This window comes from Schistocerca cancellata, chromosome 4 (genome assembly GCF_023864275.1).
Source record: "Schistocerca cancellata isolate TAMUIC-IGC-003103 chromosome 4, iqSchCanc2.1, whole genome shotgun sequence".
NCBI lineage: Eukaryota > Metazoa > Arthropoda > Insecta > Orthoptera > Acrididae > Schistocerca > Schistocerca cancellata.
In genome coordinates this window covers 851,935,114-851,962,707 of record NC_064629.1, presented here as the reverse complement: position 1 = coordinate 851,962,707, position 27,594 = coordinate 851,935,114, and the positions used below count along the sequence as shown (strand labels likewise).

Genomic DNA, 27,594 nt, shown 5'->3' with positions numbered 1-27,594 from the left:
CTATACGCCCTCGCTCAAAGTCCGTCAACTGCACATACGGTTCACGTCCACGCTGTCGCGGCATGCTACCAGTGTTAAAGACTGCGATGGAGCTCCGTATGCCACGGCAAACTGGCTGACACTGACGGCGGCGGTGCACAAATGCTGCGCAGCTAGCGCCATTCGACGGCCAACACCGCGGTTCCTGGTGTGTCCGCTGTGCCGTGCGTGTGATCATTGCTTGTACAGCCCTCTCGCAGTGTCCGGAGCAAGTATGGTGGGTCTGACACACCGGTGTCAATGTGTTCTTTTTTCCATTTCCAGGAGTGTATTTAGAATGACAATCAAGTCTACGGAGGACAGTTAGTTTCTGTGACAAGATATGCAAAAGATTACTCAAAGTTGTCGGTGTTCACAGTGTACACAAGCTGGTGATCCAATAATTTTATGCCTCTGCCACGGTCATTTACCTATAGCTGCGACGTGTTGTCGACTGCATGGCTGCTCTTGGCCTCTGAAAATCCCATAAAAAATGCTAATCAAAATCTTTACTGATTTTATCAGCTGAAACTGTCCTATGTTTTTCGTTAGGTAAGAAAACATGCACTCATTCCTAGTCTGGAAAATATGGCGATATACACGTGCATAGATGGAGCAGCGTGTATATTTCAACACCCTCTCAGTTCTCGGAAGAACAATTAACTACATGGCTGTTTCGTTTCTCCGCTATCGGAGCTCAACGACTCCTCAGCTAATTTCTAGTTGAATGTCAGCCAAAGTGAACGCAATGTTCACACAAAATTCCTCTTTTGGCACCGCGCAGAGCATGATGCACCCTGTTCTACACTTGCCGCTTGTCAGAGGAGAGTCCTCGAAGTTTTCGGTATTCTGTCTTTCGTAGCAAACTCCGGCCCCCACCTGTGTCCTTTCATGCTTCACATCACGGCCTTTTTAGGCCAATGGGAGCATTCCTTTCATCTCGTGGAAACTACCACCACCAATCGCAAAGGGCGTACCTTCAAACTGCGCCGTAATCTCGCCACTTCTACTCCTTCCGAGCTTACTTCAGCCAATTGGACATTTTGTGCCCGCTACTGACGTCTAAAAGTTACACACGTACATCACGAGAGCACCATGGACCTTTCACATGACCAGTAACTGCGTCTCAGGCCTGATTGTATCCATCTGGAAATTACACAATGCATTTTTCTACAGAATTTCTCCACCTGCTACCTTCGATGTACCGCCTGATGCGTTCGTTGTCTCCCTTACCGCAGGTCACCGGCCCTGTGTTAAAAGCCTTTTGTTGTACCTGGGCTGTGGCTGCACAACCCGAATCTGTCCCAAACTAAAGCATCTCTCCCAGCAACTCTTTTCACCTTTTGGTCATTGACATGCTGGATTTGGGTTTGTTGTGTTAATACCATTGAATCGAGTATCGTAACTTTTATCATTGCACACCGTACGTTTTGATAGGCAAATCTGCTTACTATCGCCGGAGTATGTGATGTGACATATCCATCTAGTCATTATGACGTATAAAATCTAGCCGGCCGGAGTGGCCGAGCGGTTCTAGGCGCTACAGTCTGGAACCGCGCGACCGCTACGGTCGCCGGTTCGAATCCTGCCTTGGTCATGGATGTGTGTGATGTCCTTAGGTTAGTTAGGTTTAAGTAGTTCTAAGTTCTAGGGGACTGATGACCTCAGAAGTTAAGTCCCATAGTGCTCAGGGCCATTTGAACCATTTTTGAACATATAAAATTTTATGTAAGGTGCGAAATTAGCATTCATTCAATCTCCCACCTTACACATGGTCGGATGTGAATGTAACTCTATACACGTGCACATCACCTGTGTGTACATAAATAGATGCAATTCTTTATGACAGGTAGAACGACCACCGAAGGACATTAGTATTGCTCATTTTTAGCTTTGTTACTAGGCCTGGCAGGTTATATACGGAGCTCGAACAGCGTCAGAAGTTGAATGGTTACTGCGAAGGACATGGGGATGCTCTTGTGTCAGTATATGACAGATAAAAAGAGGCCTCATTGCGGTTCTCCATTTGGATGCCTGGTCGAATCCCGCAGTGCGCACATTGGTGGGGCATCCTATTTTGATAGTGAACCGATGTTGGACAACGTGACAAGGTAAGGACAGACACGCTCATCATCAAGGCCACAGTTGGCCATATTTGACAACCACAAAGGAGGATCGCCATATTGTGCACAAAGCATATTGTAACCCCTTAACATCTACGCCTGACAACCCAGAACACGTAATGAATAATGTGCAACGTTCTGTGTCATCCCATATCATTAGTCTGAGGCTAGCAGCAGTTGGAATAGAATATTACCATCCCATTCGTAGGCTGCCATTAACGCCTCAACACAAACGGCTGCATTTTGGGTTGTACTGTGTCTGGAAAGCATGGTCTGCTGATGAATCTCGTCACACTGAATTCAGCGATGAATCGCTGTTCTGCACTACCCCGGAGGACCATCGTCGGCTTATATAGCGGCGACTTGGGGAGAGGACCCATTCTTCCAGTGGCTTGGAGAGGCACACAGGGGTTAGTATTGGTGTTATGGTGTGGAAATCCATCGGATATAACTGCAGGTCACGGCTGGTAGTGATTGAGGAAACTCTGATGACATTACAGTACATCACAGACACGCAGTTCCTCACGGTTTACCACTCATGCGAAGGAATGGTCCACATTGGCACCTGCCTCTGTGAACTGCTAGCATGGTGCTGAGGTATTTTCGTGACCAGCAAGACCCCCAGATCTGTCCCCCATAGGACCACCCTGGTCGTCAACTATGTGCATCCCAGAGCACATTACCTGGAATATCGAGGACCAGTTGCCAGAGCTGTGAGTCAGCATGCCTCAGGAGAGCGTAAAACGGATTTATGACATCCTTCCCAACCGAATCAGCCTAGGTATCCTGACCAGAGCGGGTGCAACGTTGTACTATTAACTGGGTTCATACTGCCGAGCTCTTTATAAATTTGACTCGCTTTCGTTATCACTGAAGTAATATCGGATAGGCCGGCCGGTGTGGCCGTCGTACCGAGAGACGCCGTGACGGTGTATTTGCCGCCCTCGCCATAGAGACTAGCAGCATCAAAGTCATACAAACAGCAATAAAGGGTTTCTTGTATCCAAGCGCTGCCGTGTCTGCTGTACCTGTAACCTTATTCGGTAGAGGATCACCGCCCACACCTAGCCATCCTAGAGACCTGATGTAATTGGTGTCAGAAGTGGAATTCCGTTACAATGCGAATATGGATTCAGTGAATCCAACAGCACCATACTCATCGCCATGCAGGACGGCCCCACACGGCTAGCGCCAAAGGGAACATACATCGTTTGCTCTGCCGTGCAGTATCGTATAGCCACCTCACATACCTCGAGCCGGGAAATTGTGTTTTGTCCGCAGCTCGTGGTCGTGCGGTAGCGTTCTCGCTTCCCGCGCCGGGGTTTCCGTGTTCGATTCCCGGCGGGGTCTGGGATTTTCTCTGCCTCGTGATGACTGGGTGTTGTGTGATGTCCTTAGGTTAGTTAGGTTTAAGTAGTTCTAAGTTCTAGGGGACTGATGACCATAGATGTTAAGTCCCATAGTGCCCAGAGCCATTTGAACCATTTTTTTGAAATTGTGTTGCTTGCAGCAAGAGAGGTATGCATACGACAGTGGGGTGCACAATGACAGCAGCGGACAAACGACTAGCGCAACGCCATCTTTTAGAACGACTCGCATTTCTTCGTACAGCATCACAACAGACACATGCGTACATCGAACGTCCAAGGAGAACGACTTTGGCAGATATCACTTGTCAGTGTCATGTGGGCCCAGCTGTTAGTGTGATGGTATGATATGCCGTTAGGCAGTTAACATGATCATCTCTGCTTCGCACATAAAGTAATTTGAACAGAAGGCGTTACTTTTTAGACGTTTTAAGACCAGTGGCTGTGCTCTATGTTCGAGATCTCCATAAAGTTATCTTTTATCGAGATAACGCCAGTCCGTATACTGGCCGTACTGTCCTGACCTACCTCGATATAGACGAAATTCGACTGTTGTCCTGGCCAGCGTATCTTTCAGGTCTCTCACCCACTGAAAATATTGGTTGCCCAGAAACTGACACGCCATCACGCGCTTGCGCTACGGCAGATGAAGTCTGACATAGAGCTGAAGCAATATGTGCCTGTTATCAAAGCTCAGGTCGACTCGATACCCAGACAAGTTTAGAGCCATTATTCTGCCAGAGATGGCAGTTCTGCCTACTAAACTTCGCATCCCGTCTGTCCCCAAATCACGCACAAATTAAATCATTTATTCTCCCTACTATACTGTAAATGAACAATAAGTAAAATTTCGTTATTTTACAATCTTCCTGCCGTTGCAACTTTAATAGCCAGCAGTGTATATACGTAATTTTCCTCAGTCAAGTGTTTGAATGTTGGGCAAATTTTGATCTTAAATAGCTCTTGAGCAACAACTGCGATTTCTCTTAACATGTTCGTAGAAGATAATTTGCACATTGTTCACGTTAGAATCCAATTCATAAATTTCCTCGTCTAATTTAACGAAAGGCTGCTCTTCTCTCTGTCTGAATAATACAATACACGTTTTTCATCTGCGGAGTGGCCGTCTGCTATAAGAGCACCGTATAGTAATTCTATATAAGAAGATATTTCGTTACTTTAGGCCCTGACTTTGGGGACAGCTGCGTATGTTACACTAACATGTAGCAATGGCATTGCTCTGTGCGGAATTTTCTGATTTACAAAATTCTGGAACACCGACTACAGTTTCTGTAGTTATTTGAAGATTAAATAAGTCGTGTCAACAATTTACATATAGTTACAATCACCGATATGTTCCCTTGTTCTACATCTTTTTCGTTCTCTTCCATATGTTTGCCATTGTAGTGACGACTCATATGCAAATTTTATGCTACAGTTATTAGCAACATAGTTAATGTGGTTTTCATTTACAGGGGGATCTGCATGTTTCCGGACTCGGAAACAAGCGATTTCGAGACGACAGTTACTACAGAGGTTCCATCGGGGGAAAAAAAAGACTTACAATCCAACGTTAACAGGTAAGGTCTACTCGTAGCTCACATAAAAAACAATAATTTCTGTGCCTTTAGCACTTATAGAAGAGTAACTTCTACATCTACATCTACATCCATACTCCGCAAGCCACCTGACGGTGTGTGGCGGAGGGTACCTTGAGTACCTCTGTCGGTTCTCCCTTCTATTCCATTCACGTATTGTTCGTGGAAAGAAGGATTGTCGGTATGCCTCTGTGTGGGCTCTAATCTCTCTGATTTTATCCTCATGGTCTCTTCGCGAGATATACGTAGGAAGGAGCAATATACTGCTTGATTCCTCGGTGAAGGTATGTTCTCGAAACTTCAACAAAAGCCCGTACCGAGCTCCTGCAGAGTCTTCCACTGGAGTTTATCTATCATCTCCGTAACGCTTTCGCGATTAATAAATGATCCTGTAACGAAGCTCGCTGCTCTCCGTTGGATCTTCTCTATCTCTTCTGTCAACCCTATCTGGTAAGGATCCCACACTGCCGAGCAGTATTCAAGCAGTGGGCGAACAAGCGTACTGTAACCTACTTCCTTTGTTTTCGGATTGCGTTTCCTTAGGATTCTACCAATGAATCTCAGTCTGGCATCTGCTTTACCGACGATCAACTTTATATGATCATTCCATTTTAAATTACTCCTAATGCGTACTCCCAGACAATTTATGAAATTAACTGCTTCCAGTTGCTGAGCTTCTATATTGTAGCTAAATAACTCGCTTTATTTCTTCATGAGACCCAGAAAATATTAGATACAGGCTCCCAGGTAGATGCTATTTTCCTTGACTTCCGGAAGGCGTTCGATACAGTTCCGCAATGTCGCCTGATAAACAAAGTAAGAGCCTACGGAATATCAGACCAGCTGTGTGGCTGGATTGAAGAGTTTTTAGCAAACAGAACACAGCATGTTGTTATCAATGGAGAGACGTCTACACACGTTAAAGTAACCTCTGGCGTGCCACAGGGGAGTGTTATGGGACCATTGCTTTTCACAATATATATAAATGACCTAGTAGATAGTGTCGGAAGTTCCATGCGGCTTTTCGCGGATGATGCTGTAGTATACAGAGAAGTTGCAGCATTAGAAAATTGTAGCGAAATGCAGGAAGATCTGCAGCGGATAGGCACTTGGTACAGGGAGTGGCAACTGACCCTTAACATAGACAAATGTAATGTATTGCGAATACATAGAAAGAAGGATCCTTTATTGTATGATTATATGATAGCGGAACAAACACTGGTAGCAGTTACTTCTGTAAAATATCTGGGAGTATGCGTGCGGAACGATTTGAAGTGGAATGATCGTATAAAATTAATTGTTGGTAAGGCGGGTACCAGGTTGAGATTCATTGGAAGAGTCCTTAGAAAATGTAGTCCATCAACAAAGGAGGTGGCTTACAAAACACTCGTTCGACCTATACTTGAGTATTGGAGATGTTTAGCAAACTCAAGTGGCAGACTCTGCAAGAGAGGCGCTCTGCATCGCGATGTAGTTTGTTGTCCAGGTTTCGAGAGGGTGCGTTTCTGGATGAGGTATTGAATGTATTGCTTCCCCCTACTTATACCTCCAGAGGAGATCAGGAATGTAAAATTAGAGAGATTCGAGCGCGCACGGAGGCTTTCAGACAGTCGTTCTTCCCGCGAACCATACGCGACTGGAACAGAAAAGGGAGGTAATGACAGTGGCACGTAAAGTGCCCTCCGCCGCACACCGTTGGGTGGCTTGCGGAGTATAAATGTAGATGTAGATGTAGATACGGGATCTTTCTTTCTATGTATTCGCAGCACATTACTCTTGTCTACATTGCGATTCAATTGCCATTCCTTGCACCATGCGTCAATTCGCTGCAGATCATCCTGCATTTCAGTACAATTTTCCATTGTTACAACCTCTCGATATACCACAGCATCATCCGCAAAAAGCCTCAGTGAACTTCAGATGTCATCCACAAGGTCATTTATGTATATTGTGAATAGCAACGGTCCTACGACACTCCCCTGCGGCACACCTGAAATCACTCTTACTTCGGAAGACGTCTCTCCATTGAGAATGACATGCTGCGTTCTGTTATCTAGGAACTCTTCAATCCAATCACACAATTGGTCTGATAGTTCATATGCTCTTACTTTGTTCATTAAACGACTGTTGGGAACTGTATCGAACGCCTTGCGGAAATCAAGAAACACGGTATCTACCTGGGAACCCGTGCCTATGGCCCTCTGAGTCTCGTGGACGAATAGCGCGATCTGGGTTTCACACGGTCGTCTTTTCCGAAACCCATGCTGATTCCTAAGGAGTAGATTTCTAGTCTCCAGAAAAGTCATTATACTAGAACATAATACGCGTTCCAAAATTCTACAACTGATCGACGTTAGAGATATAGGTCTATAGCTCTGCACATCTGTTCGGCGTCCCTTCTTGAAAACGGGGATGACCTGTGCCCTTTTCCAATCCTTTGGAACGCTACGCTCTTCTAGAGACCTACGGTACACCGCTGCAGGAAGGGGGGCAAGTTCCTTCGCGTACTCTGTGTAAAATCGAACTGGTACCCCATCAGGTCCAGCGGCCTTTCCTCTTTTGAGCGGATTTAATTGTTTCTCTATCCCTCTGTCGTCTATTTCGATATCTACCGTTTTGTCATCTGTGCGACAATCTAGAGACGGAACTACAGTGCAATCTTCCTCTGTGAAACAGCTTTGGAAAAAGACATTTAGTAGTTCGACCTTTAGTTTGTCATCCTCCGTTTCAGTACCATTTTTGTCACAGAGTGTCTGGACATTTTGTTTTGACCCACCTACCGCTTTGACATAAGACCTAAATTTCTTAGGATTTTCTGCCAAGTCAGTACATAGAACTTTACTTTCGAATTCATTGAACGCCTCTCGCATAGCCCTCCTCACACTACATTTCGCTTCGCGTAATTTTTGTTTGTCTGCAAGGCTTTGGCTATGTTTATGTTTGCTGTGAAGTTCCCTTTGCTTCTGCAGCAGTTTTCTAACTCGGTTGTTGGACCACGGTGGCTCTTTTCCATCTCTTACGATCTTGCTTGGCACATACTCCTCTAACGCATATTGTACGATGTCTTTGAACTTTGACCACTGATCCTCAACACTATTTGTACTTGAGACCAAACTTTGTGTTGAGCCGTCAGGTACTCTGAAATCTGCTTTTTGACAATATCTAATATCTATATCTACATCTAAATGTACACACATACTTTGCAAGCCACCGTAAGGCGCGTGGCGGATGGTACCCTGTGCCACTACTTGTCATTTCCCCTCCTGTTCCACTCGCAAACAGAGCGAGGAAAAACAACTGTCTGTATTCTCTCGTATAAGCCCTAATTCCTTGTATCTTATCTTCGTGGTCCTTACGCGAAATATATCTTGGAGACTGCAGAATCGTTCTGTAGTCAGCTTCAAATGCCGGTTCCCTATATTTTCTGAATAGCGTTCCTCGAAATCTGCCGGTAACGTATCTAGCAGCCCGCCTCTGGATTGCTTCAATGTCTTTCTTTAATCTGACCTAGTATGGATCCCAAACACTCGAGCAGTACTCGAGAATAGGTCGCACTAGCCTCCTATGTGCGGTCTCCTTTACAGACGAACCACACTGTCCTAAAATTCTCCCAGTAAACCGAAGTCGACCAGTCGCCTCCCCTACCACAATCCTCACATGCTCGGTTTCATTTCCTATTGCTTTGCAACGTTACGCCCAGATATACAAACGACATGACTGTGTCAAGGAGGACACGATTAATGCTGTATCCGAACATTATGGGCTTGTTTTTGCTACTCATCCGCATTAAGATACAGTGTTCTACATTTAGAACTAGCTGCCATTCATTACACCGACTAGAAATTTTGTCTAAGTCATCTTGTATCATCCTCCAGTCACTCAACTTTAATTCCTTCCTGTTGTGGATTGGCAAGAGAGCCAACCCGGTACTACAAGAGGAAGCCGAAAGGCACGCGTTTTAGCTCACGCAGGCTGGCGTGAGGTCTGGAACAGGACAAGGAAATTAGACTTAGAAAAAACTGACGTAGCTGGTGGAATACTTACCTTTAATCCATAAATGGTGAACATCGCGCGCGATGGTACATTATTCATAATCTCAATAGTAACTGGTAATGGCGCCTTGCTAGGTCGTAGCAAGTGACGTAGCTGAATGCTATGCTAACTATCGTCTCGGCAAATAAGAGCGTATTTTGTCAGTGAACCATCGCTAGCAAAGTCGGTTGAACAACTGGGGCGAGTGCTAGGAAGTCTCTCTAGACCTGCCGTGTGGCGGCGCTCGGTCTGCAATCACTGATAGTGGCGACACGTGGGTCCGACGTATACTAACGGACCGCGGCCGATTTAAAGGCTACCACCTAGCAAGTGTGGTGTCTGGCGGTGACACCACACTTCCCGTACACCACAGCATCATCAGCAAATAACCGCATATTACTGCCCACAATGTCCACCAGACTATTTATGTATGCATAAAATATTAGCGGTCTTATCGCACTTCCCTGGGACACTCCTAACGATATCTTGTCTGTGAAAAACACTCACCGTCGACGACAACATACTGGCCTCTGTTACTGAAGAGTTCTTCGAGCCACTCGCATACACCGATGAACCAAAACGTAATGACCACCTGTTTAATAGCGTGTTGTTCCACTTTTCAAGCACAGTACAACAGAGATTCTGTTAGGCATGGATTCTTCAAGTCCTTGATAGTATTTCGGAAGTACACTATGTGATCAAAAATATCCGGACACCTGACTGAAAGCCGGCCGCTGAGGCTGAGCGGTTCTAGGCGCTTCAGTCCGGAACCGCGCTGCTGCTACGGTCGCAGGTTCGAATCCTGCCTCGGACATGGATGTGTGTGATGTCCTTAGGTTAGTTAGGTTTAAGTAGTTCTAAGTCTGGGTGACTGATGACCTCTGATGTTAAGTTCCATAGTGCGTAGAGCCATTTGAACCATTTTGAACACCTGGCTGAAATGACTTACAAGTTCGCGGAACCTTCCATCGGTAATGCTGGAATTCAACATGGTGTTGGCCCACCCTTAGCCTTGATGACAGCTTCCACTCTTGCAGGTGCTGGAAGGTTTCTTGGGTTCAAAATAGCTCTGAGCACTGTGGGACTTAACTTCTGAGGTCATCAGCCCCCTAGAACTTAGAACTACTTAAACCTAACTAATCTAAGGACATCACACACATCCATGCCCGCGACAGGATTCGAACCTGCGACCGTAGCGGTCGCGCGGTTCCAGACTGAAACGTCTACATCCGCTCGGCCACAGCGTCCGTCCAAGTTTTCTCACCTACCGGCTAAGTGTCATAGTACTTGCAGTGGATCCTGATGCAGTTTGGAATTCCTGTGTGATGGTCTGGAGAGATGTCTTCCTATTACACATTACTACCCTCTTCAACTGTCGGCGGTGTCTGTCAGTCAACAGACGAGGTCGGCCCGTACGCTTTTGTGCTGTACGTGTGTCCCTTCACGTTTCCACACCACTATCATTTCGGACACCGTGAGCCTAGGGATGTTTAGGAGTGTGGAAATCTCACGTAAAAACGTATGACACAAGTGACTCCCAATCACCTGACCACGTTCGGGGTCCGTGAGTTTACCTAGCGCCCCATTCTGCTCTCTCACGATGTTTAATGACTACTGAGGTCGCTGATATGGAGTACCTGGCAGTAGGTGGCAGCACAATGCACCTAAGATGAAAAACGTATGTTTTTGGGGTGTCTGGATACTTTAGTTCACATAGTGTATGTGGCACAAGATGTCAACTCACAGGTCAAGCAATTCTCGCATATTACGGGATGGTGGTTTACGAGCACGCAGCTGGCGCCCTGTATGTGTTCCAGGCACATTTGCTGGCCGAGAAATCAATGTGAGTTCACTTAATGCGCATCAAACCACTGTAGCACGATTCTAAGCTTGCAACAGGGACAGTTATCCTTCTTGAAGATGCCATCGCCATAGGGGGAGACTTCAAGCATGAAGCGATGCAGGTGGTCCGCAATAATGTTCATGTGGTTCACTGCTGTCATGATGCCTTCGATTACCACCATAAATCACACGGAAGACCAACTCAGTGTACCCCATAGCATAATTCTGCCCTCACCAGCCTGCATCTGTGGCGCAGTGCATGTTTCGTGCAGACATTCGCCTGAATGCTGGCGTGTAAGGACACAACACTCGACCTGGTGTAACAAGAAATGCGATTGATTCGACAGGCGACGCGTTTCAATCGATCCACGGTGATGCTGTGCCAAATGCAATCATAACTGACGATGTCCTCGGTCAACACACAGGGATCGTGTGATGTGGAGCTCAATGTTCAACAATGGCCTCTGAACGGTGTGCTCCGAAATACCTGTGCCTGCACCAGCATTATTCTGTCTTCAGATCTGCTACAGGTCGGTGCCTATCCTGGATGATGCTCCGACCTCTACGTTTTGTGATGAGATGAGGTGTCCAATACCATACGGCCTACCTGTTATTTTATCATCTTCAACCACTTTCCAAAGGTGCTCACGACAGTAGAACACCAACAGGTGGCCAGCTTCGCCGTTTCAGATATTCTTGTTTCCAGCCGCAGGGCCATAACAATGTGCCCTTTGTCAAAACCGTTTATATCAGTGGATTTTCGCATTTCCGGCCAGTATCGTCGCTATAATGACTGTCCATTCGCCTCTTTTCCACTTACATCCTTCCTTACTGCGTCACATGCCTGAGACACCACCAGGAGGCATTCAGCCTCGCGGTGGACAGTTGTCATAATGTTTCAGCTTATATGAGAACCTATTCCATTTGCTCGTACTTTCGTTAACAGTCTGCAGTGGGGCACTGTGTCAAACGCTTTCCGGAAATGTAGAAATATGGGAACTACCTGTTGCCCTTCATCTATGGTTCGAGGGTATCATGTGAGAAAAGGGAATGCTGAGTTTCGCACGAGCGATGCTTTCTAAAACCGTGCTCACTCGTGGACATAAGCTTCTCTCTCTCAAGAAAATATTTTCAAGGGTTTTGCAGCAAACCGATGTTAGGGATATTTACCTGTAATTTTGCGGGTCCGTTCTTTTACCCTTCTTTTGTACAGGAGTCACATGCGCTTTTTTTTTTTTTTGGCCCTTTGGACTTTGCGTTGGGACAGAGATTCATGATAAACGCGAGGTAAGCAAAGGGCCAGTGTTGTAGAGCACTCTTTGTAAAACCGAATCGGGATTCCATCTTGACCTGGCAACTTAATTGTTTTCAACTCTTTCAGATGTTTCTCTTCGCCAGTGATGCTTATTACTATTTGTTCCATACGGGAGTCTGTTCGATGGGCAAGTGACGGTATGTTCCTGTGTGAAAGATTTCTTAAACGCAAATTTAAAACTTCTGGTTTCATTTTGCTTTCTTCGATTGCCACACCAGAATGATCAACGAGCGACTGGATGAAAGGCTTCGACCCTCTTAGCGATTTTACATAGCACCACAATTTTCTCGGGTTCTCGGTCAGATTTTTTGCTATGGTATGACGGTGGTAGGTGTTGTATGCTTCGCGCATATATCTTTTCACAGACGCACTGATCTTTACTAACCTTTGCCCATCGTCATCTGTGCGTTCTGTTTTGAACCGAGACTACAACAATCTTCGCTTCTCCAGCATTTTCCGAATTTTAAATCAAGGTGGGTTTTTCCGTCCTTAGTCCACTTACTAGGCACATAGTTCCCCAGATCACGACTTACAGTCTGTTTAAACTTTGTCCATAATTCCTCTGCGTCCATGTTACTGCTAAATGACTTCAGTTGACTGTCTAAATGAGATGCTCTCAACTGCTTACCCTCTCTCTCTAGCAGAAACACTTGCCTACCCTTCTTGACTGATTTCTTAACTTTCATAACTATAGTTGCTATAATGACATCATTATCATTAATCCCCGTCTCTATACTGACACTGTCGATAAGGTCCGGCCAGTTTATAGCTACAAGGTCTAAAATATTTCCATTGTGTCTGGGCTGCCGAACTAGCTGCTCAAGACTGTTTTTACAGAACTTGTTCAAAATATTTCACAAGACTATCTGTAAAAACACCCAACAATTAACTTGGTTCCATCAGACCTGTTATACGCAATCAGATAACTTCACTGTCACACTCAACTTCGATCTCAATAGAGCAGCGTGAGATTTGCAAGGGGGATGGCAGGGATCACCCACCCCCCTCCCCGCCTCACCCCCTCGGCATCAGATCATCCCATCCTCTGATTTAAAATTACCAATCCAATCCCAATCTTTATTTCCCCCTCATCGGATATGTAAAACTTAACATTTAATTTAAATTTGTGGAGCTGTACACAGAAAATACTAATATTAATACACTATTACTACATTAACATTAACATGTTTGCTCATTGATTTCGGAAAGAAGCATTATGTATTTAAACATTTGAAGACATTTCAAACTAAATTGTCATTCTCGAGCTGTAATCGTTGCTATATTAACATGTTTGCTCATTGATTTTGGGTAGAAGTGTTGTGTATTTAAACATTTGAAGACATTTCAAACTGAATTGTCTTTCTCGAGCTGTAATTGTTTCTTTAATCTAACGTAGGCTCTGATATCCGTTGCCTGCGAGGTAAGTAGCATTACCTGGAAAAACTACGGAATTTCAGCACGTCTTGCAAACAAAGGAAAATCTCGTCATTCCTTAACAGCAATTCATTTCCAGGAGCGTGGGCGAACATTGACAGTCACGATACTAACGGTGGCACTAAAAGAGTTAAAACTCAAGGTCAGTCTAAAAATAAAAACGGTAATGAAGGTGCTAACAAAGAGAAAGATATTGAATCTTCAGGAGCTAAAAGTTGTAAGATTTCTTAAGGTAGCACTAGGCTTAAAACTGTAGTGGGATATTGTGTTCCCTTACCCCTTTTTCGAAACTGGAAAAAAACTAAGCTGTGGACGCGTGTAAATGACAAAAACTTGGTCATATACACAGTGTGTTCAGAAGATCGTGAGCTGAAACGTGTGCTTGTCGATAACGCGGTCTTTAGCTGGTGTTTCTGCTAATAACGCTAAAAAACTAAGTGGTAAAACTGGTGACCATGCAAAGTGAAAATCACACATGAAATGTGTAGAATCTTACATAGAAAAGAAAAGCAAAATATAGAAAAATGCGGGAATGAAAGTGAAAAGTTGTGGGGAAAGCAACGTCAAGAAAAAGTAATTACAACTCCTTTGTTGTCCAGATCCGCATATGTAATAGCTAATCAGAAATTATCATTCAAATCGTATTCGAAGTAATGGAATTACAAAAATTAAATCTTTTTCAGTCAGTTGTAGGCTTCATTCTAAGCGTTAACGCCGAAATATCATTATGTATATAGGAGAAGAAATGAAAAATAATCTTATTCACTTCCTTACGGAAACGGACACAAACTTCAGTGTCATGGTGGACAAAAGTGCACCGATTTCCTGTAAAATCTGTTGATACATTTACGTTTGTCTTTTGAGGGCGTTGCTTGAATTATATTTTCGATATTGTTGAGTTAGAAATTGGAGGAGGAGAAGGTATTTCCAGTAGACTGTTACCAGCCCCTGAAAAGTATAACATTAAATACCATGTATTAAAAAACCATCTTGTACGCATTGCAGCACTTGATGTATCAACAATGCTTGCACATTACAAAGGCATGGCCGCTCTATTGCGTAGTCATTTACATAAGAATTTAATTGCCGTGCGTTGTAGGAACCTCAAAATGGAACTAGCTGTCCATAATATTTTGAATAATGTGGCAGATTTGTACCATACACAGACGTTTTTAGCTTCCCTATATTCTGTGTTTTCTCAAAGTACCAATAATCAGAGACAACTACAGGGTGCTTCACAAAAAATTGCCCTCTCAGCTATTAAAACCAGGCCGTGCTTTCATTTGTCCTGTCCATATTTCCAAAAAACTGAGTCACGGTGGTTCCCGATCAAATCGTGACAGATCTGAATTTCGAAGGTTGCTAAAATTTTTCACAAAATGGATGCTTACAATGGAATTAGTTGTGCTGTATAAGGCCCTAGAAGCTCTGCAAATATTATCATTCCTTATGTAAAACAGAAATTCATCAGTCCTTAAAGTTAAACAAGAAATTGACATGGCTATAAAAGCTCTTGAAACTCTCAAAACAAATGACTCGCCGAGAATTAGGATGATAATACAGGAGTTGGAGGAAACGCGCATATTGAAATTGGTCGCAATTGCAATAAGTATAAAAAATTTCAAAGATTTCAGTAGAAATTTTTTCAGTCTTTGGTAGACAATACAAGAAATCGCTTTGAAGACTTGAATTTCTTTTCGGGTTCAGCCGAATTAAATTCAGACACGTGGTCTTCAAATGGTTCATGTGGCACTGAGCGCTATGGGACTCAACTTCTGCTGTCATCAGTCGCCTAGAACTTAGAACTACTTAAACCTAACTAACTTAAGGACATCACACACATCCATGCCCGAGGCAGGATACGAACCTGCGACCGTAGCAGTCACGCGGTTCCGGAATGGACCGCCTAGAACCGATCGGGCACCGCGGCCGGCCACGTGGTCTTCAGGAATATGAATGTGTATTTTATGGTGACATATCAGTTCCTCATTTAAGTGAGAAGGTTGATTTTAAATTAAGTTAAATATTTTCGATGCTATAAACAAAACCCTCAACACATTCCTACTCGTTTGAAACAAATTATGAAACCAATCGAAGATATACCTACACATTAGAAAACGTTTATCATTAGCCCGGTTCCCAGAACTCCTGAAGACAGACGTTGACTATGTATATTGTATCAAAGAAACTGTTCCTTTGACTGTTCAGCGATGGCACTAAACCCTCTCCAAGATGAAAAAACAGCCATGCATGAGCAGCGCCTATTAGACGGAGGGGGTCCAACCGCCGATCAGTTCCAGTCATTCCACCAGGAAGGAGGTACACGGCTCGTGTTGGCTGTATTTCAACCACGCCTAGACGGTCAATATCGCGGTTCGATCGCTTCCGCATTGTTACATTGCGTCAGGACGAGCCTTCAACAAGGGAAGTGTCCAGGCGTCTTGGAGTGAACCAAAGCGATGTTGTTCGGACATGGAGGAGATACAGAGAGACAGGAACTGTCGATGACAAGCCTCGTAAGCCGGCCGAGTGGTCGTGCGGTTCTAGGCGCTACAGTCTGGAACCGCGAGACCGCTACGGTCGCAGGTTCGAATCCTGCCTCGGGCATGGATGTTTGTGATGTCCTTAGGTTAGTTAGGTTTAAGTAGTTCTAAGTTCTAGGGGACTGATGACCTCAGAAGTTGAGTCCCATAGTGCTCAGAACCATTTGAACAAGCCTCGTTCAGGTCGCCCAAGGGCTACTACTCCAGTGGATTACCGCTACTTACGGATTATGGCTCGGAGGAACACTGACAGCAACGCCACCATGTTGAATAATGCTTTCCTTGCAGCCACAGGACGTCGTATTACGACTCAACCTGTGTGCAATAGGCTGCATGATGCGCAACTTCACTCCTGATGTCCACGGCGAGGTCAATCATTGCAATCACGACACCATGCAGCGCGGTACATATGGGCTCAACAACATGCTGAATGTACCGCTCAGGATTGGCATCACATTCTCTTCGCCTATGAGTGTCGCATATGCCTTCAACCTGACAATCACCGGAGACGTGTTTGGAGGGAACTCGGTCAGGCTGAACGCCTTAGACACACTGTCCAGCGAGTGCAGCAAGGTGGAGGTTCCCTGCTGTTTTGGGGTGGCATCATGTGGCGCTGCCGTACGCCGCTGGTGGTCATGGAAGGCGACGTAACGGCTGTATAATATTTGAATGTCGTCCTCCGACCGATAGTGCAACCATATCGGCAGCATATTGGCGAGGCATTCGTCTTTATGACAACAATTCGTGCCCTCATCGTGCACATCTTGTGAATGACTTCCTTCAGGATTACGACTTCGCTCGACTAGAGTGGCAACCATGTTCTCCAGACATGAACCCTATCGAACATGTCTGGGAAAAACTGAAAAGGGACATTTATGGACGACGTGACCCACCAACCACTCTGAGGCATCTATGACGAATCACCGTTGAGGAGTGGGACAATGTGGACTAACAGTGCTTTATGGATAGTATGCCACGACGAATACAGGCATACATCGATGCAAGAGGATGTGCTACTGTGTATTAGAGGTACAGGTGTGTACAGCAATCTTGATCACCATCTCTGAAGGTCTCGCTGTATGGTTGTACAACGTGCAATGTGGGGTTTTTATGGCCAATAAAAAGGGCGGAAACGATTCCAATTTTCTGTTCAGGTTCTGTAACACTCGGAACTAAGGTGATGCAAGACTTTTTTTTTTATTTGTGTATATCTATGGATGAATGTGAACACGGATTTAGTGCCATGAATCTACTTATGAACATTCTGGCAAGGCAGAATATTAATAAGTGGAGGTGTGTGAGGTAACGGGCACCCTGAAAATATTCTAAGATCATAGTTGGGGTAGCCGCACGGCCGCTCGGGGGCCGCGGATCGTAGGCGGTCGCGTGCTGCCGAGCATCGGCCGGTGCAAGAGGGGTCGCCCCAGCGCGTGGTCCAGGCCGGCCACGTGGCTGGAAGTTCCATGTTGACGTGGTGTCGGGGACTGTGCTTTGTGTCGATGAAGGAGATGTGTATGCCGGGAGTGCCAAAGATGGCGGACTTCGTGAAACCATAATAGCAGACATTTCACAGTTCATGTAAAATTAATGATAGCCAAAGGAATCAAGACATCTTGAAAAGAAACATGTACATTACCGTTACTTGCACGACGATTCTGATGGTGTAATCAGATTTTCAGTATCTTTATTAGTTTAAAGATTAGTATCTGTCTGTAAATTATACAGCAGCATGCTTATAAATATATTTACTCGCCTATGTCCTTTTTATATCCGATATATACTATTCATGAAGAGATTGGTCAAATATTTACTGTGTTTTAGAAAGCACAGAGCCATTAGACTAGTGGCCTGCTTTTGTTTCTGTTCCTTTGATATATGTTTATTTGATTTGTTTATGTATTTAATGTGGTGTCACCGCCAGACACCACACTTGCTAAGTGGTAGCTTTAAATCGGCCGCGGTCCATTAGTACATGTCTGACCCGCGTGTCGCCACTGTCAGTACTTGCAGCCCTAGCGCCACCACATGGCAGGTCTAGAGAGGCGGAGTAGCACTCGCTCCAGTTGTACGACGACTTTGCTAGCGACTACACGTACGAAGCCTTTCTCTCATTTGCCGAGAGACAGAATAGCCTTCAGCTAAGTCCATGACTACGACCTAGCAAGACGCCATTAACCATATCTGGAGAGAGTCTAATTTGTATAGTCAAGAGCGATGTACCACAATGATGGATTAAAGATGAGTATTAACTTAGCTGCATACTTTTCTTATTAGCATTCATAACTTATCCTGTTCCAGATTTCACGCCAGTCGGCGTGTGTGTACGCGTGCCTTTCGGTAACCTCACCCTGTGTCTAGACTGTCTTGTCTAGACACAACATTTAATGTGTGTTAGAGCGTTTTTACGGTCCAGCCATAGGAATATTTATTTAATTTCAAGTTATTTAAATGTAAATCCAGTATTTCGTATGTGTTTTAATATGTTTGTGAATGTGCATTGGCTTAGAGACATGGCGTGAGCGCTCTAGCCAAACACAGCGCTCGTTGCTACGGTAAGCGACTACCGAAGAATGGAGAGACTACACTCCTGGAAATGGAAAAAAGAACACATTGACACCGGTGTGTCAGACCCACCATACTTGCTCCGGACACTGCGAGAGGGCTGTACAAGCAATGATCACACGCACGGCACAGCGGACACACCAGGAACCGCGGTGTTGGCCATCGAATGGCGCTAGCTGCGCAGCATTTGTGCACCGCCGCCGTCAGTGTCAGCCAGTTTGCCGTGGCATACGGAGCTCCATCGCAGTCTTTAACACTGGTAGCATGCCGCGACAGCGTGGACGTGAACCGTATGTGCAGTTGACGGACTTTGAGCGAGGGCGTATAGTGGGCATGCGGGAGGCCGGGTGGACGTACCGCCGAATTGCTCAACACGTGGGGCGTGAGGTCTCCACAGTACATCGATGTTGTCGCCAGTGGTCGGCGGAAGGTGCACGTGCCCGTCGACCTGGGACCGGACCGCAGCGACGCACGGATGCACGCCAAGACCGTAGGATCCTACGCAGTGCCGTAGGGGACCGCACCGCCACTTCCCAGCAAATTAGGGACACTGTTGCTCCTGGGGTATCGGCGAGGACCATTCGCAACCGTCTCCATGAAGCTGGGCTACGGTCCCGCACACCGTTAGGCCATCTTCCGCTCACGCCCCAACATCGTGCAGCCCGCCTCCAGTGGTGTCGCGACAGGCGTGAATGGAGGGACGAATGGAGACGTGTCGTCTTCAGCGATGAGAGTCGCTTCTGCCTTGGTGCCAATGATGGTCGTATGCGTGTTTGGCGCCGTGCAGGTGAGCGCCACAATCAGGACTGCATACGACCGAGGCACACAGGGCCAACACCCGGCATCATGGTGTGGGGAGCGATCTCCTACACTGGCCGTACACCACTGGTGATCGTCGAGGGGACACTGAATAGTGCACGGTACATCCAAACCGTCATCGAACCCATCGTTCTACCATTCCTAGACCGGCAAGGGAACTTGCTGTTCCAACAGGACAATGCACGTCCGCATGTATCCGGTGCCACCCAATGTGCTCTAGAAGGTGTAAGTCAACTACCCTGGCCAGCAAGATCTCCGGATCTGTCCCCCATTGAGCATGTTTGGGACTGGATGAAGCGTCGTCTCACGCGGTCTGCACGTCCAGCACGAACGCTGGTCCAACTGAGGCGCCAGGTGGAAATGGCATGGCAAGGCGTTCCACAGGACTACATCCAGCATCTCTACGATCGTCTCCATGGGAGAATAGCAGCCTGCATTGCTGCGAAAGGTGGATATACACTGTACTAGTGCCGACATTGTGCATGCTCTGTTGCCTGTGTCTATGTGCCTGTGGTTCTGTCAGTGTGATCATGTGATGTATCTGACCCCAGGAATGTGTCAATAAAGTTTCCCCTTCCTGGGACAATGAATTCACGGTGTTCTTATTTCAATTTCCAGGAGTGTATATGGAAGTGGGGGAGGAGCATTGAGTCACAGGACTGGTGGAGTGCTGGACGTGGAGGAGCGACAGATGGTCGCGGGAAATACTTGGGGAGAGGAGCAGTTGGCACATGGTCACGGGAGATAGGAATATTTCATAGTGCCGACTTGTGCACTTATGAGATTTCCGTGGCTTCTGCAATGAAGACGTAGTATGCGTTTTCAAGTGAATATCTCACGAACTATGTTGTTGTTCATAACTAAGTGAAGTAGGGATCTATTGTTTTCCTGTTATTCAACTTATGCTATCGTACTCATCATTTAAAGTCGTTAAAATAGTACTTGCAGATTTCATTTAATTGCCATCTTTCATTTATGAATTTCTGTGTCACATTCAAAATTCGCAATTGCCGAGTGATAGGAAGCTTTGACCATTCGATTCATGTGTATATTCATATTTTATAACGTAGACTCAGTAGTGCATGGCTTGTAATGAGGCAACTACATATCCCACTCCCTAGACAACGAAACCAGCCAAGATGGTTAATATTTCAACTCTAAGTCTGAGGGTTCGTAGTTGGGGGCTACCACCATCATTTCGTTTGTTTTTTGAAAGCCCGCAATTGGAGGTTTCTCGTCCGGGATTTGTGTCGTGCGAAGTGGTAATTTCTTTGCTCTGTTATTCAGCATACTACGTGAAGTGTAAAAACCTTTGCAAAACCAGTAGAGATTTCTGTAGAGTGAACCTCTCATAAAACAGTGTGAGATCGGTTTTTTTCCACAAGTAGGTTTCTGGAAATAGTGAAATTACGCAGTAATTTTCACAACCACCACACGCTATCGATAGAGGTCCTAATCTATCACGTTAAAAGCAATTTGCGTGGGGGCTCAGAGTCTAAATAAGTTGAGTGCAGAAAACGGTAGCGGTTAGCGTCTTTAACGGACAGCGGTATCGGAGACGGCTGGAACACGCTGGAACCGGCAGCAGCTACAGTTACATCAAGCGGCTTCTCCAGTTGCGGTACGACGGCAGCGTCTCCGAGTACGCCAGGGCAGTCTTCAATGTCGACTTCCACTGCAACCCATGGCATCACCATGGCAGTGGGATCAGATAAGTGCCCGCGAAAATAGTGAGATAGTGTTTAACTCTGAAGTTCAAGCTCAAGATCTCGCGAATATAAAAGTTACCTAGTATGTGTAATTCCGAAAACGGAAGTGAAGCGGTTAGTCCGAAATCAGAGCGCGAAAGTGTTACTAGTAGTAATTCAGGCAAGGGGAATGAATTTGTGGGAGAGCTGATGTCTCAGCTAATGCAAATTATCCTGGGATTGGGAAATAATATGAATACAATGGCAAATAATATTAGTACAATTCGAACAGTTACGGATACAATTCGGACTGATATGGGTACAATGCGAACTGAAATAGGTTCTGCTATGAAAGAGGAAGTTGAAAAAGTTATGGGTAGCCTCGAAAAAGAAATTGATGTTAAATTAAAATGTGTCCGATTGGATATGGGGAAAATTACAGACGAAGTTGTAATAGTAAAATCTAAAATCGAATCAGTGGAAAAATATCTTGGGAAAAAAATCGATGAGATACAGACGGAACTTGGGGGCAAGGTAAGCGACCGTAGAAAGCACATGACGCTCATAAAAGCAATATAAATTTAGCAGTTAGTGATATTGCCAATCGTGTAGGTGAGGGTGAGAAAGAAATGGGCAAAATTAAAGATAAAATAGTCCAGTATTACTAGTGAAAATGAATTTAAAAAACAAATGCAACAGATAAAAAGTGATTTAAAATCGTTAGCCTCCCAACAGGCCACGCCGGTTATAAACATCTCTTGGGCAAATACCGGATCTGAGAAATGTTACAAGGGTGACAGAAGATATCACCCAGTAAATTTCTTGGCCGCGTGTAGGGAAGCTTTTGTTCACGGCATGTCGGACGAAGCGAAAATAAAATACGTTAAACGGCATTTGGAGGGAGAGCCACAGACTTGGGTAAATGTTAAATGTAATTCGTGTTAATCGTACGAAGAGTTAGAAAAGTGTATTTTGAATAAATTTTGGAGCGAAGCAAAACAGACGCGGATCCAAAATGAATTCTTAAACCGGCCGAATTACAGGTACGGTAATGGGACAATGAGAGATTTTTGCAAGTGCGAACTTGACAAGCTTATGCATGTGAAACATCTGTTGGGGGTTTTAACAGAAATCACCACGTTAAAATGGCGATTACCCGAAAATTTGCGGTGGGATTTTGTCCATAGTCCATGTGATTCTGTGGACAAATTTCGAGAATTTGTAGAAAAATTAGAGAGGTCTTTGAAGTTCAAACCTCAGAGCAAACGGTGTGGTAGTTATCAAAATGGGAATCCAAATATTCGTCACCAAAATAATAATCGTGAGAAAAATCAAAGGAATTTTCAGGGAGGTAGTAACTGGAGTGAGCAGGATGGTCAGAGAACGAACGGGAGTGATAATTTCCGTGAATGGGACCCTAGTAAAAAATGCAGATTTGACAGGGGAAATTCGCGCGAATTGCAATCGCACAACAACCGGTCGGGAAACTTGTTCGCCACATCTCAGGTCCGGGATGGTGATTTGAACAGGTAATGGAAATGGTAGAAATGTTGATAGGTTTGGAGAAAGGCAATAAATACGTAATATGGAGTAAGTTAAAGAGGAAGGCTATATAGGTGGCTCTTTCAATAAAAGCAGGCGTGAACGGCGGAAGAATAGATTTGTGAGAGATTTTTGTAAAAGGAATGGTACTAAATTTTCGGGGTTGATGTAAGTTATGAATGTGTAATGAATGAGTGTGTGAATGGTGATGAAGGGCAAGATTCAGTGGTTCAAAAAGAAGTTAAAGAGGAAATGAATTTTGTTAAAGCAAATTGTGTGGAGAGTTCTGAAGAGGTATTAGCAAATAGTAGCAACAGCAGTAAGAAAGCAATCGCAGTAGCGAAAAGTGTCGATGTTAGTGAAGGCGGCGTCGCTTTGGTCTCGCCAGCTGCAAGTGAGGGTGATCGTGTTTCGGCGGAAAGCGTCAATGTCTCACCAGCAATTGAAGTTAAAAATTTATCGGGGGACGTAGATGATTTCTGTTTAAAGGAACAGAGTAATGGTAATTTATGTAATGTAAAAGCTATTGGTATTGATACTACGGAGGAAGGAATTTACGCGTTTCTAGTCACGAATCAAGACGAAATTAAACTTTTTGATGAATGTGTGGATCTAAAACGTCGGTCAGAGTATGAATGTGAGAATGTGTGTAAAGTAGGATCGGGGGTTAATCTGGATGAAAAGTGTGTAGAAATGGCAGTGTGTGCTGAGTTTTGTCCGATAACAGCGGAATGTAGCAAGTCTGAAGTCCCAAAATTGTACAACAAAGTAGCAGCAATTTGTGTAATGTAGCAGTAGAAGATAAAGTTGTGTACGATTCACTTAAAGTTAATTTGTTGACGGAGGAAAGTAGGGTTTCTGATGTGAATTTATGTAGTGATAAATGGTGCATCAGCAGATAAGGTTGCTGAGATGAATATTTATGGTGATGATGGCTTAGGCATCGATTTATTATTTCAGGAAGATAAAGTGTTTAACAGTGAATTGACGTGTAATTTTGTTGAAGCTGCAAGTGTCGATATTTTGAAGGGGAAAGACAATAATGTTGTGCATGCTGTGGGTAGTAAATCGGCGAAAGATGTGGAAGAACTAACAGAAAATTTAGAGAGAGCTTAAGTAAGTAGTGTGGGTGAGGGTATTTTGTGTAATGAAGTTTTTAGGAATTGGTATATGAAGGAGGAGTGAAATTTAAGTGTGACCGATTCGCGTTGGTACGGTAGAACGTTACGGTCGTTATTGCTGCATATGCGGAAACGAGAGAAGTTTAAAGTTGCTAGAGGTTTAGAAAAGGGAAGGAATGAATTTGGGGCGAAGGAAATATTTAATGAATAATTTTGGGGTGAACATGAGATTGAGGGATGTGTATTCACTAGAATTGGAAGAGAAGGGACGAGATATAGAAAATGATTTATTAAGGGAGAAATATTTAGAACGAAAGGAAATGATAAATGTACAGCCAATTATTGAAATTAAAGTTGGCAAAGAAATGGTAGAGGCACTTCTACGGCAGATTCAGGTAGTAACCAACGTGTCAGCGGTGTCGGAAAGTTTTATGAACTTGATCAAAAATAGGGTACTAGTAATCTTCCCAGTCACTGGCGTTCGGATTAAAACGGCAGTTGGTGGTATGAGTAAGCCAATAAGACAACCAATACCTTTACATTTTAAATGTGGAGAAAATAAATTAGGCTACTGGCCTGCTTTTGTTTCTGTTCCTTTGATATACGAGGGTCACTCCAAAAGAAATGCGCACTATTTTTGCAAAAACACAGTTTTCATTCTGCTTGTGTGAAAGTTTTACAGTGTGTAGATACACCCTTCCCGCTTGTTTTCAAACTTAGTTCAACCTGTTCCCGTGAGTGGTGCCGTCACAGCATGTCTTCAAGTTGGCTGCTACACTTGACGTTCATCAGAAGCAACGTGCTCTCATAGAATTCCTGTGCTGTGAAAACGAGACAGTGGGAAACATGCACAAGAGGTTGAAAAAGGTGTATGGACATGCTGCTGTCGATCGCAGTACAGTTAGTCGGTGGGCAATCAGGTTACGTGATGAAAGCGGGCACGGCAATATTGAGGATTGTCCTTGCAGTGGCAGGCCTCGTGCTGCACACACTCCAGACAATGTGCAGAGAGTTAACGAATTGGTGACTGCTGACAGACGCATCACAGTGAACGAATTGTCATGCTATGTTGGGATAGGGGAAGGAAGTGTTTGCAGAATACTGAAAGTGTTGGCGTTAAAAAAGGTTTGTGCCAGGTGGGTTCCCAGGATGTTGACACTGGCTCACAAAAAAACAAGAAAAACGATATGCAGCGAACTTCTGGAACAGTACGAGAATGCTAGAGATGAATTTCTTGGAAGAATTGTGACAAATGATGAAACATGGCTTCATAATTTTTCACCAGAGACGAAGAGGCAGTCAATGGAGTGGCATCGTGCAAATTCACCCAAGAAAAAAAATTCAAAACCACACCTTCAGCTGGAAAAGTTATGGTTACAGTGTTTTTCGATTCCGAAGGACTCTCGCTTGTGGACATCATGCCAAGTGGAACCACCATAAATTCTAATGCATATGTGACGACACTGAAGAAACTTCAAACTCGACTGAGTCGTGTTTGACCACAATGGCAAAAGCAGGATGTTTTGCTGCTGCACGACAATGCACGACCACATGTCAGTCAAAAAACCATGGAAGCGATCACAAAACTAGGATGGACAACACTGGAACATCCGCCTTACAGTCCTGACCTGGCTCCATGTGACTATCATCTCTTTGGCAAACTGAAAGATTCTCTTCGTGAAACAAGGTTTGAAGATGATGACTCCCTTGTGCACCCTGCCAAACAGTGGCTCCAACAGTTTGGTCCAGAATTTTACCGTGTGGGTATACAGCCGCTGGTTACAATATGGCGTAAGCCAATTGAGAGGGATGGAAATTATGTGGATAAATGAAAATATTGTTCCTAAAGGATGTATCTACACACTGTAAAACTTTCAAACATGTGGAATAAAAGATAGATTTTTAAAAAATAGTATGCTTTTCTTTTGGAGTGACCCTCGTATGTTTATTTGATTTGTTTATGTATTTAATAATGTGCGTTAGAGCGTGTTTATGGTCCAGCCACAGGAATATTTATTTAATTTCAAGTTATTTAAATGTAAATCCAGTATTTCGTATGTATTTTGATATGTTTGTGAGTGTTCATTGGCTTGGAGACATGGCGGGAGCGCTCTACCCAATCACAGCGCTCGTTACTGCGGTAGGCGTCTACCGAAGAATGGAGAGACTGTATGGAATTAGGGAAGGAGCATCGGGTCGCACAGGACTGGTGGAGTGCTGGACGTGGAGAAGCGACAGACGGTCGCGGGAAATATTTGGAGAGTGGAGCAGTTTGCACGTGATCGTGGGAGATAGGAATATTTCATAGTGCCGACTTGTGCACTTATGAGATTTCCGTGGCTTCTGCAATGAAGACGTAGTATGCGTTTTCAAGTGAATATCTCACGAGGTATGTTGTTGTTCATAACTAAATAAGTGAAGTAGGAATCTATTGTTTCCCGGTTATTTAACCATCGACATCAATAAGTGTTTTACAGTAATAAATGGCGTTCTTAAATGTACTTCTGCTATCGTACTCATCATTTAAAGTCGTTAAAATAGTACCTGCAGGTTTTATTTAATTGCAAACTTTCATTTATGAATTTCTATGTCACATTCAAAATTCACAATTGCCGAGTGATAGGAACCTTCGACCATTCGATTCATGTGTATATTCATATTGCAGACTGTAGACTCAGTAGTATATGGCTTTTAATGTGGCAACTACGTATCCCAGTCCCTAGACAACGAAACCTGCCAAAACGTTTAATATTTCAGCTCTGAGGCTGAGGGTACGTAGTTGAGGGCCACCACTATCATTTCACTTTGGTTTTGAAAGCCCGCAATCTAACACTGACTTATCAGAAAAATCACCTTCAGATTTCGACACTTTCAAATCTACTGCACCTCCACTGCATTGCTTTGATGCAGAAAAATTTTCAGCAGAATAGATGAAGTCTCAGCACCATAGCGGGCGAGTCCTTTAATTTTTAGGAGCAGTCTCATTCCTCTCGCCTTTTCAACTAAACTCTGTATGGTATTATGACAAGTACATACTGTATACGGTTTTGTAAAAAAAACCTTTATCTATAGCGTGTTTTTAAGATACATCAAGTAGGTAATCACAAATTATTACAAGTAGGTAAGTAAAAGGCATTATATATATTGGAAAAAGTGTGTAATGTAGTTGTTATACAACCCACTAGGATAGTGGTCGTCAAACTGCTGCCCGAATCAAGTATTCGTACGGCCGGTGGTTCTCAGCCGTATTTCCTAATAATATGCATTTAGCAACCAACAGCCGAATCCAAAAACGCCTACTAACGTTGAGAGCTTCTTAAGAGCATAGTATTTCTTCTCAGTAACAAACGAAAATACTTAGAGAGACAACAATATTTTAAGACCCGCCAAACTTTAATTGACGATGGTGAATTCGGCCGCGAGCTTAATTGGCCGCTTTACCTAAGGGGCAGTGGGGTAAGAAGCGAAGCCACTGCGGGTTAGAAGATGTGTGTGAGAAAGAGTGTTTTATTGTTTATGATCCAGTACTGACAACTCACAGGAGTGCGCGACTCTTACCGACCAGCTGCTGCGATACAAATTTCAAACGG

General features: G+C 44.4%; 1 protein-coding gene across 2 annotated transcripts in view; it reads left to right on the top strand.

Annotated features, from left to right (window-relative positions):
- Positions 1-27,594, top strand: part of LOC126184966 (sodium-coupled neutral amino acid transporter 9-like) — a 347,307-nt gene that overhangs the window by 124,000 nt on the left and 195,713 nt on the right. For both annotated transcript variants that reach the window (XM_049927662.1, XM_049927663.1), the window contains exon 2: positions 4,984-5,088. In XM_049927662.1, the coding sequence (XP_049783619.1) occupies positions 4,984-5,088 (105 nt within the window). The remainder of the gene's footprint in view (positions 1-4,983; positions 5,089-27,594) is intronic.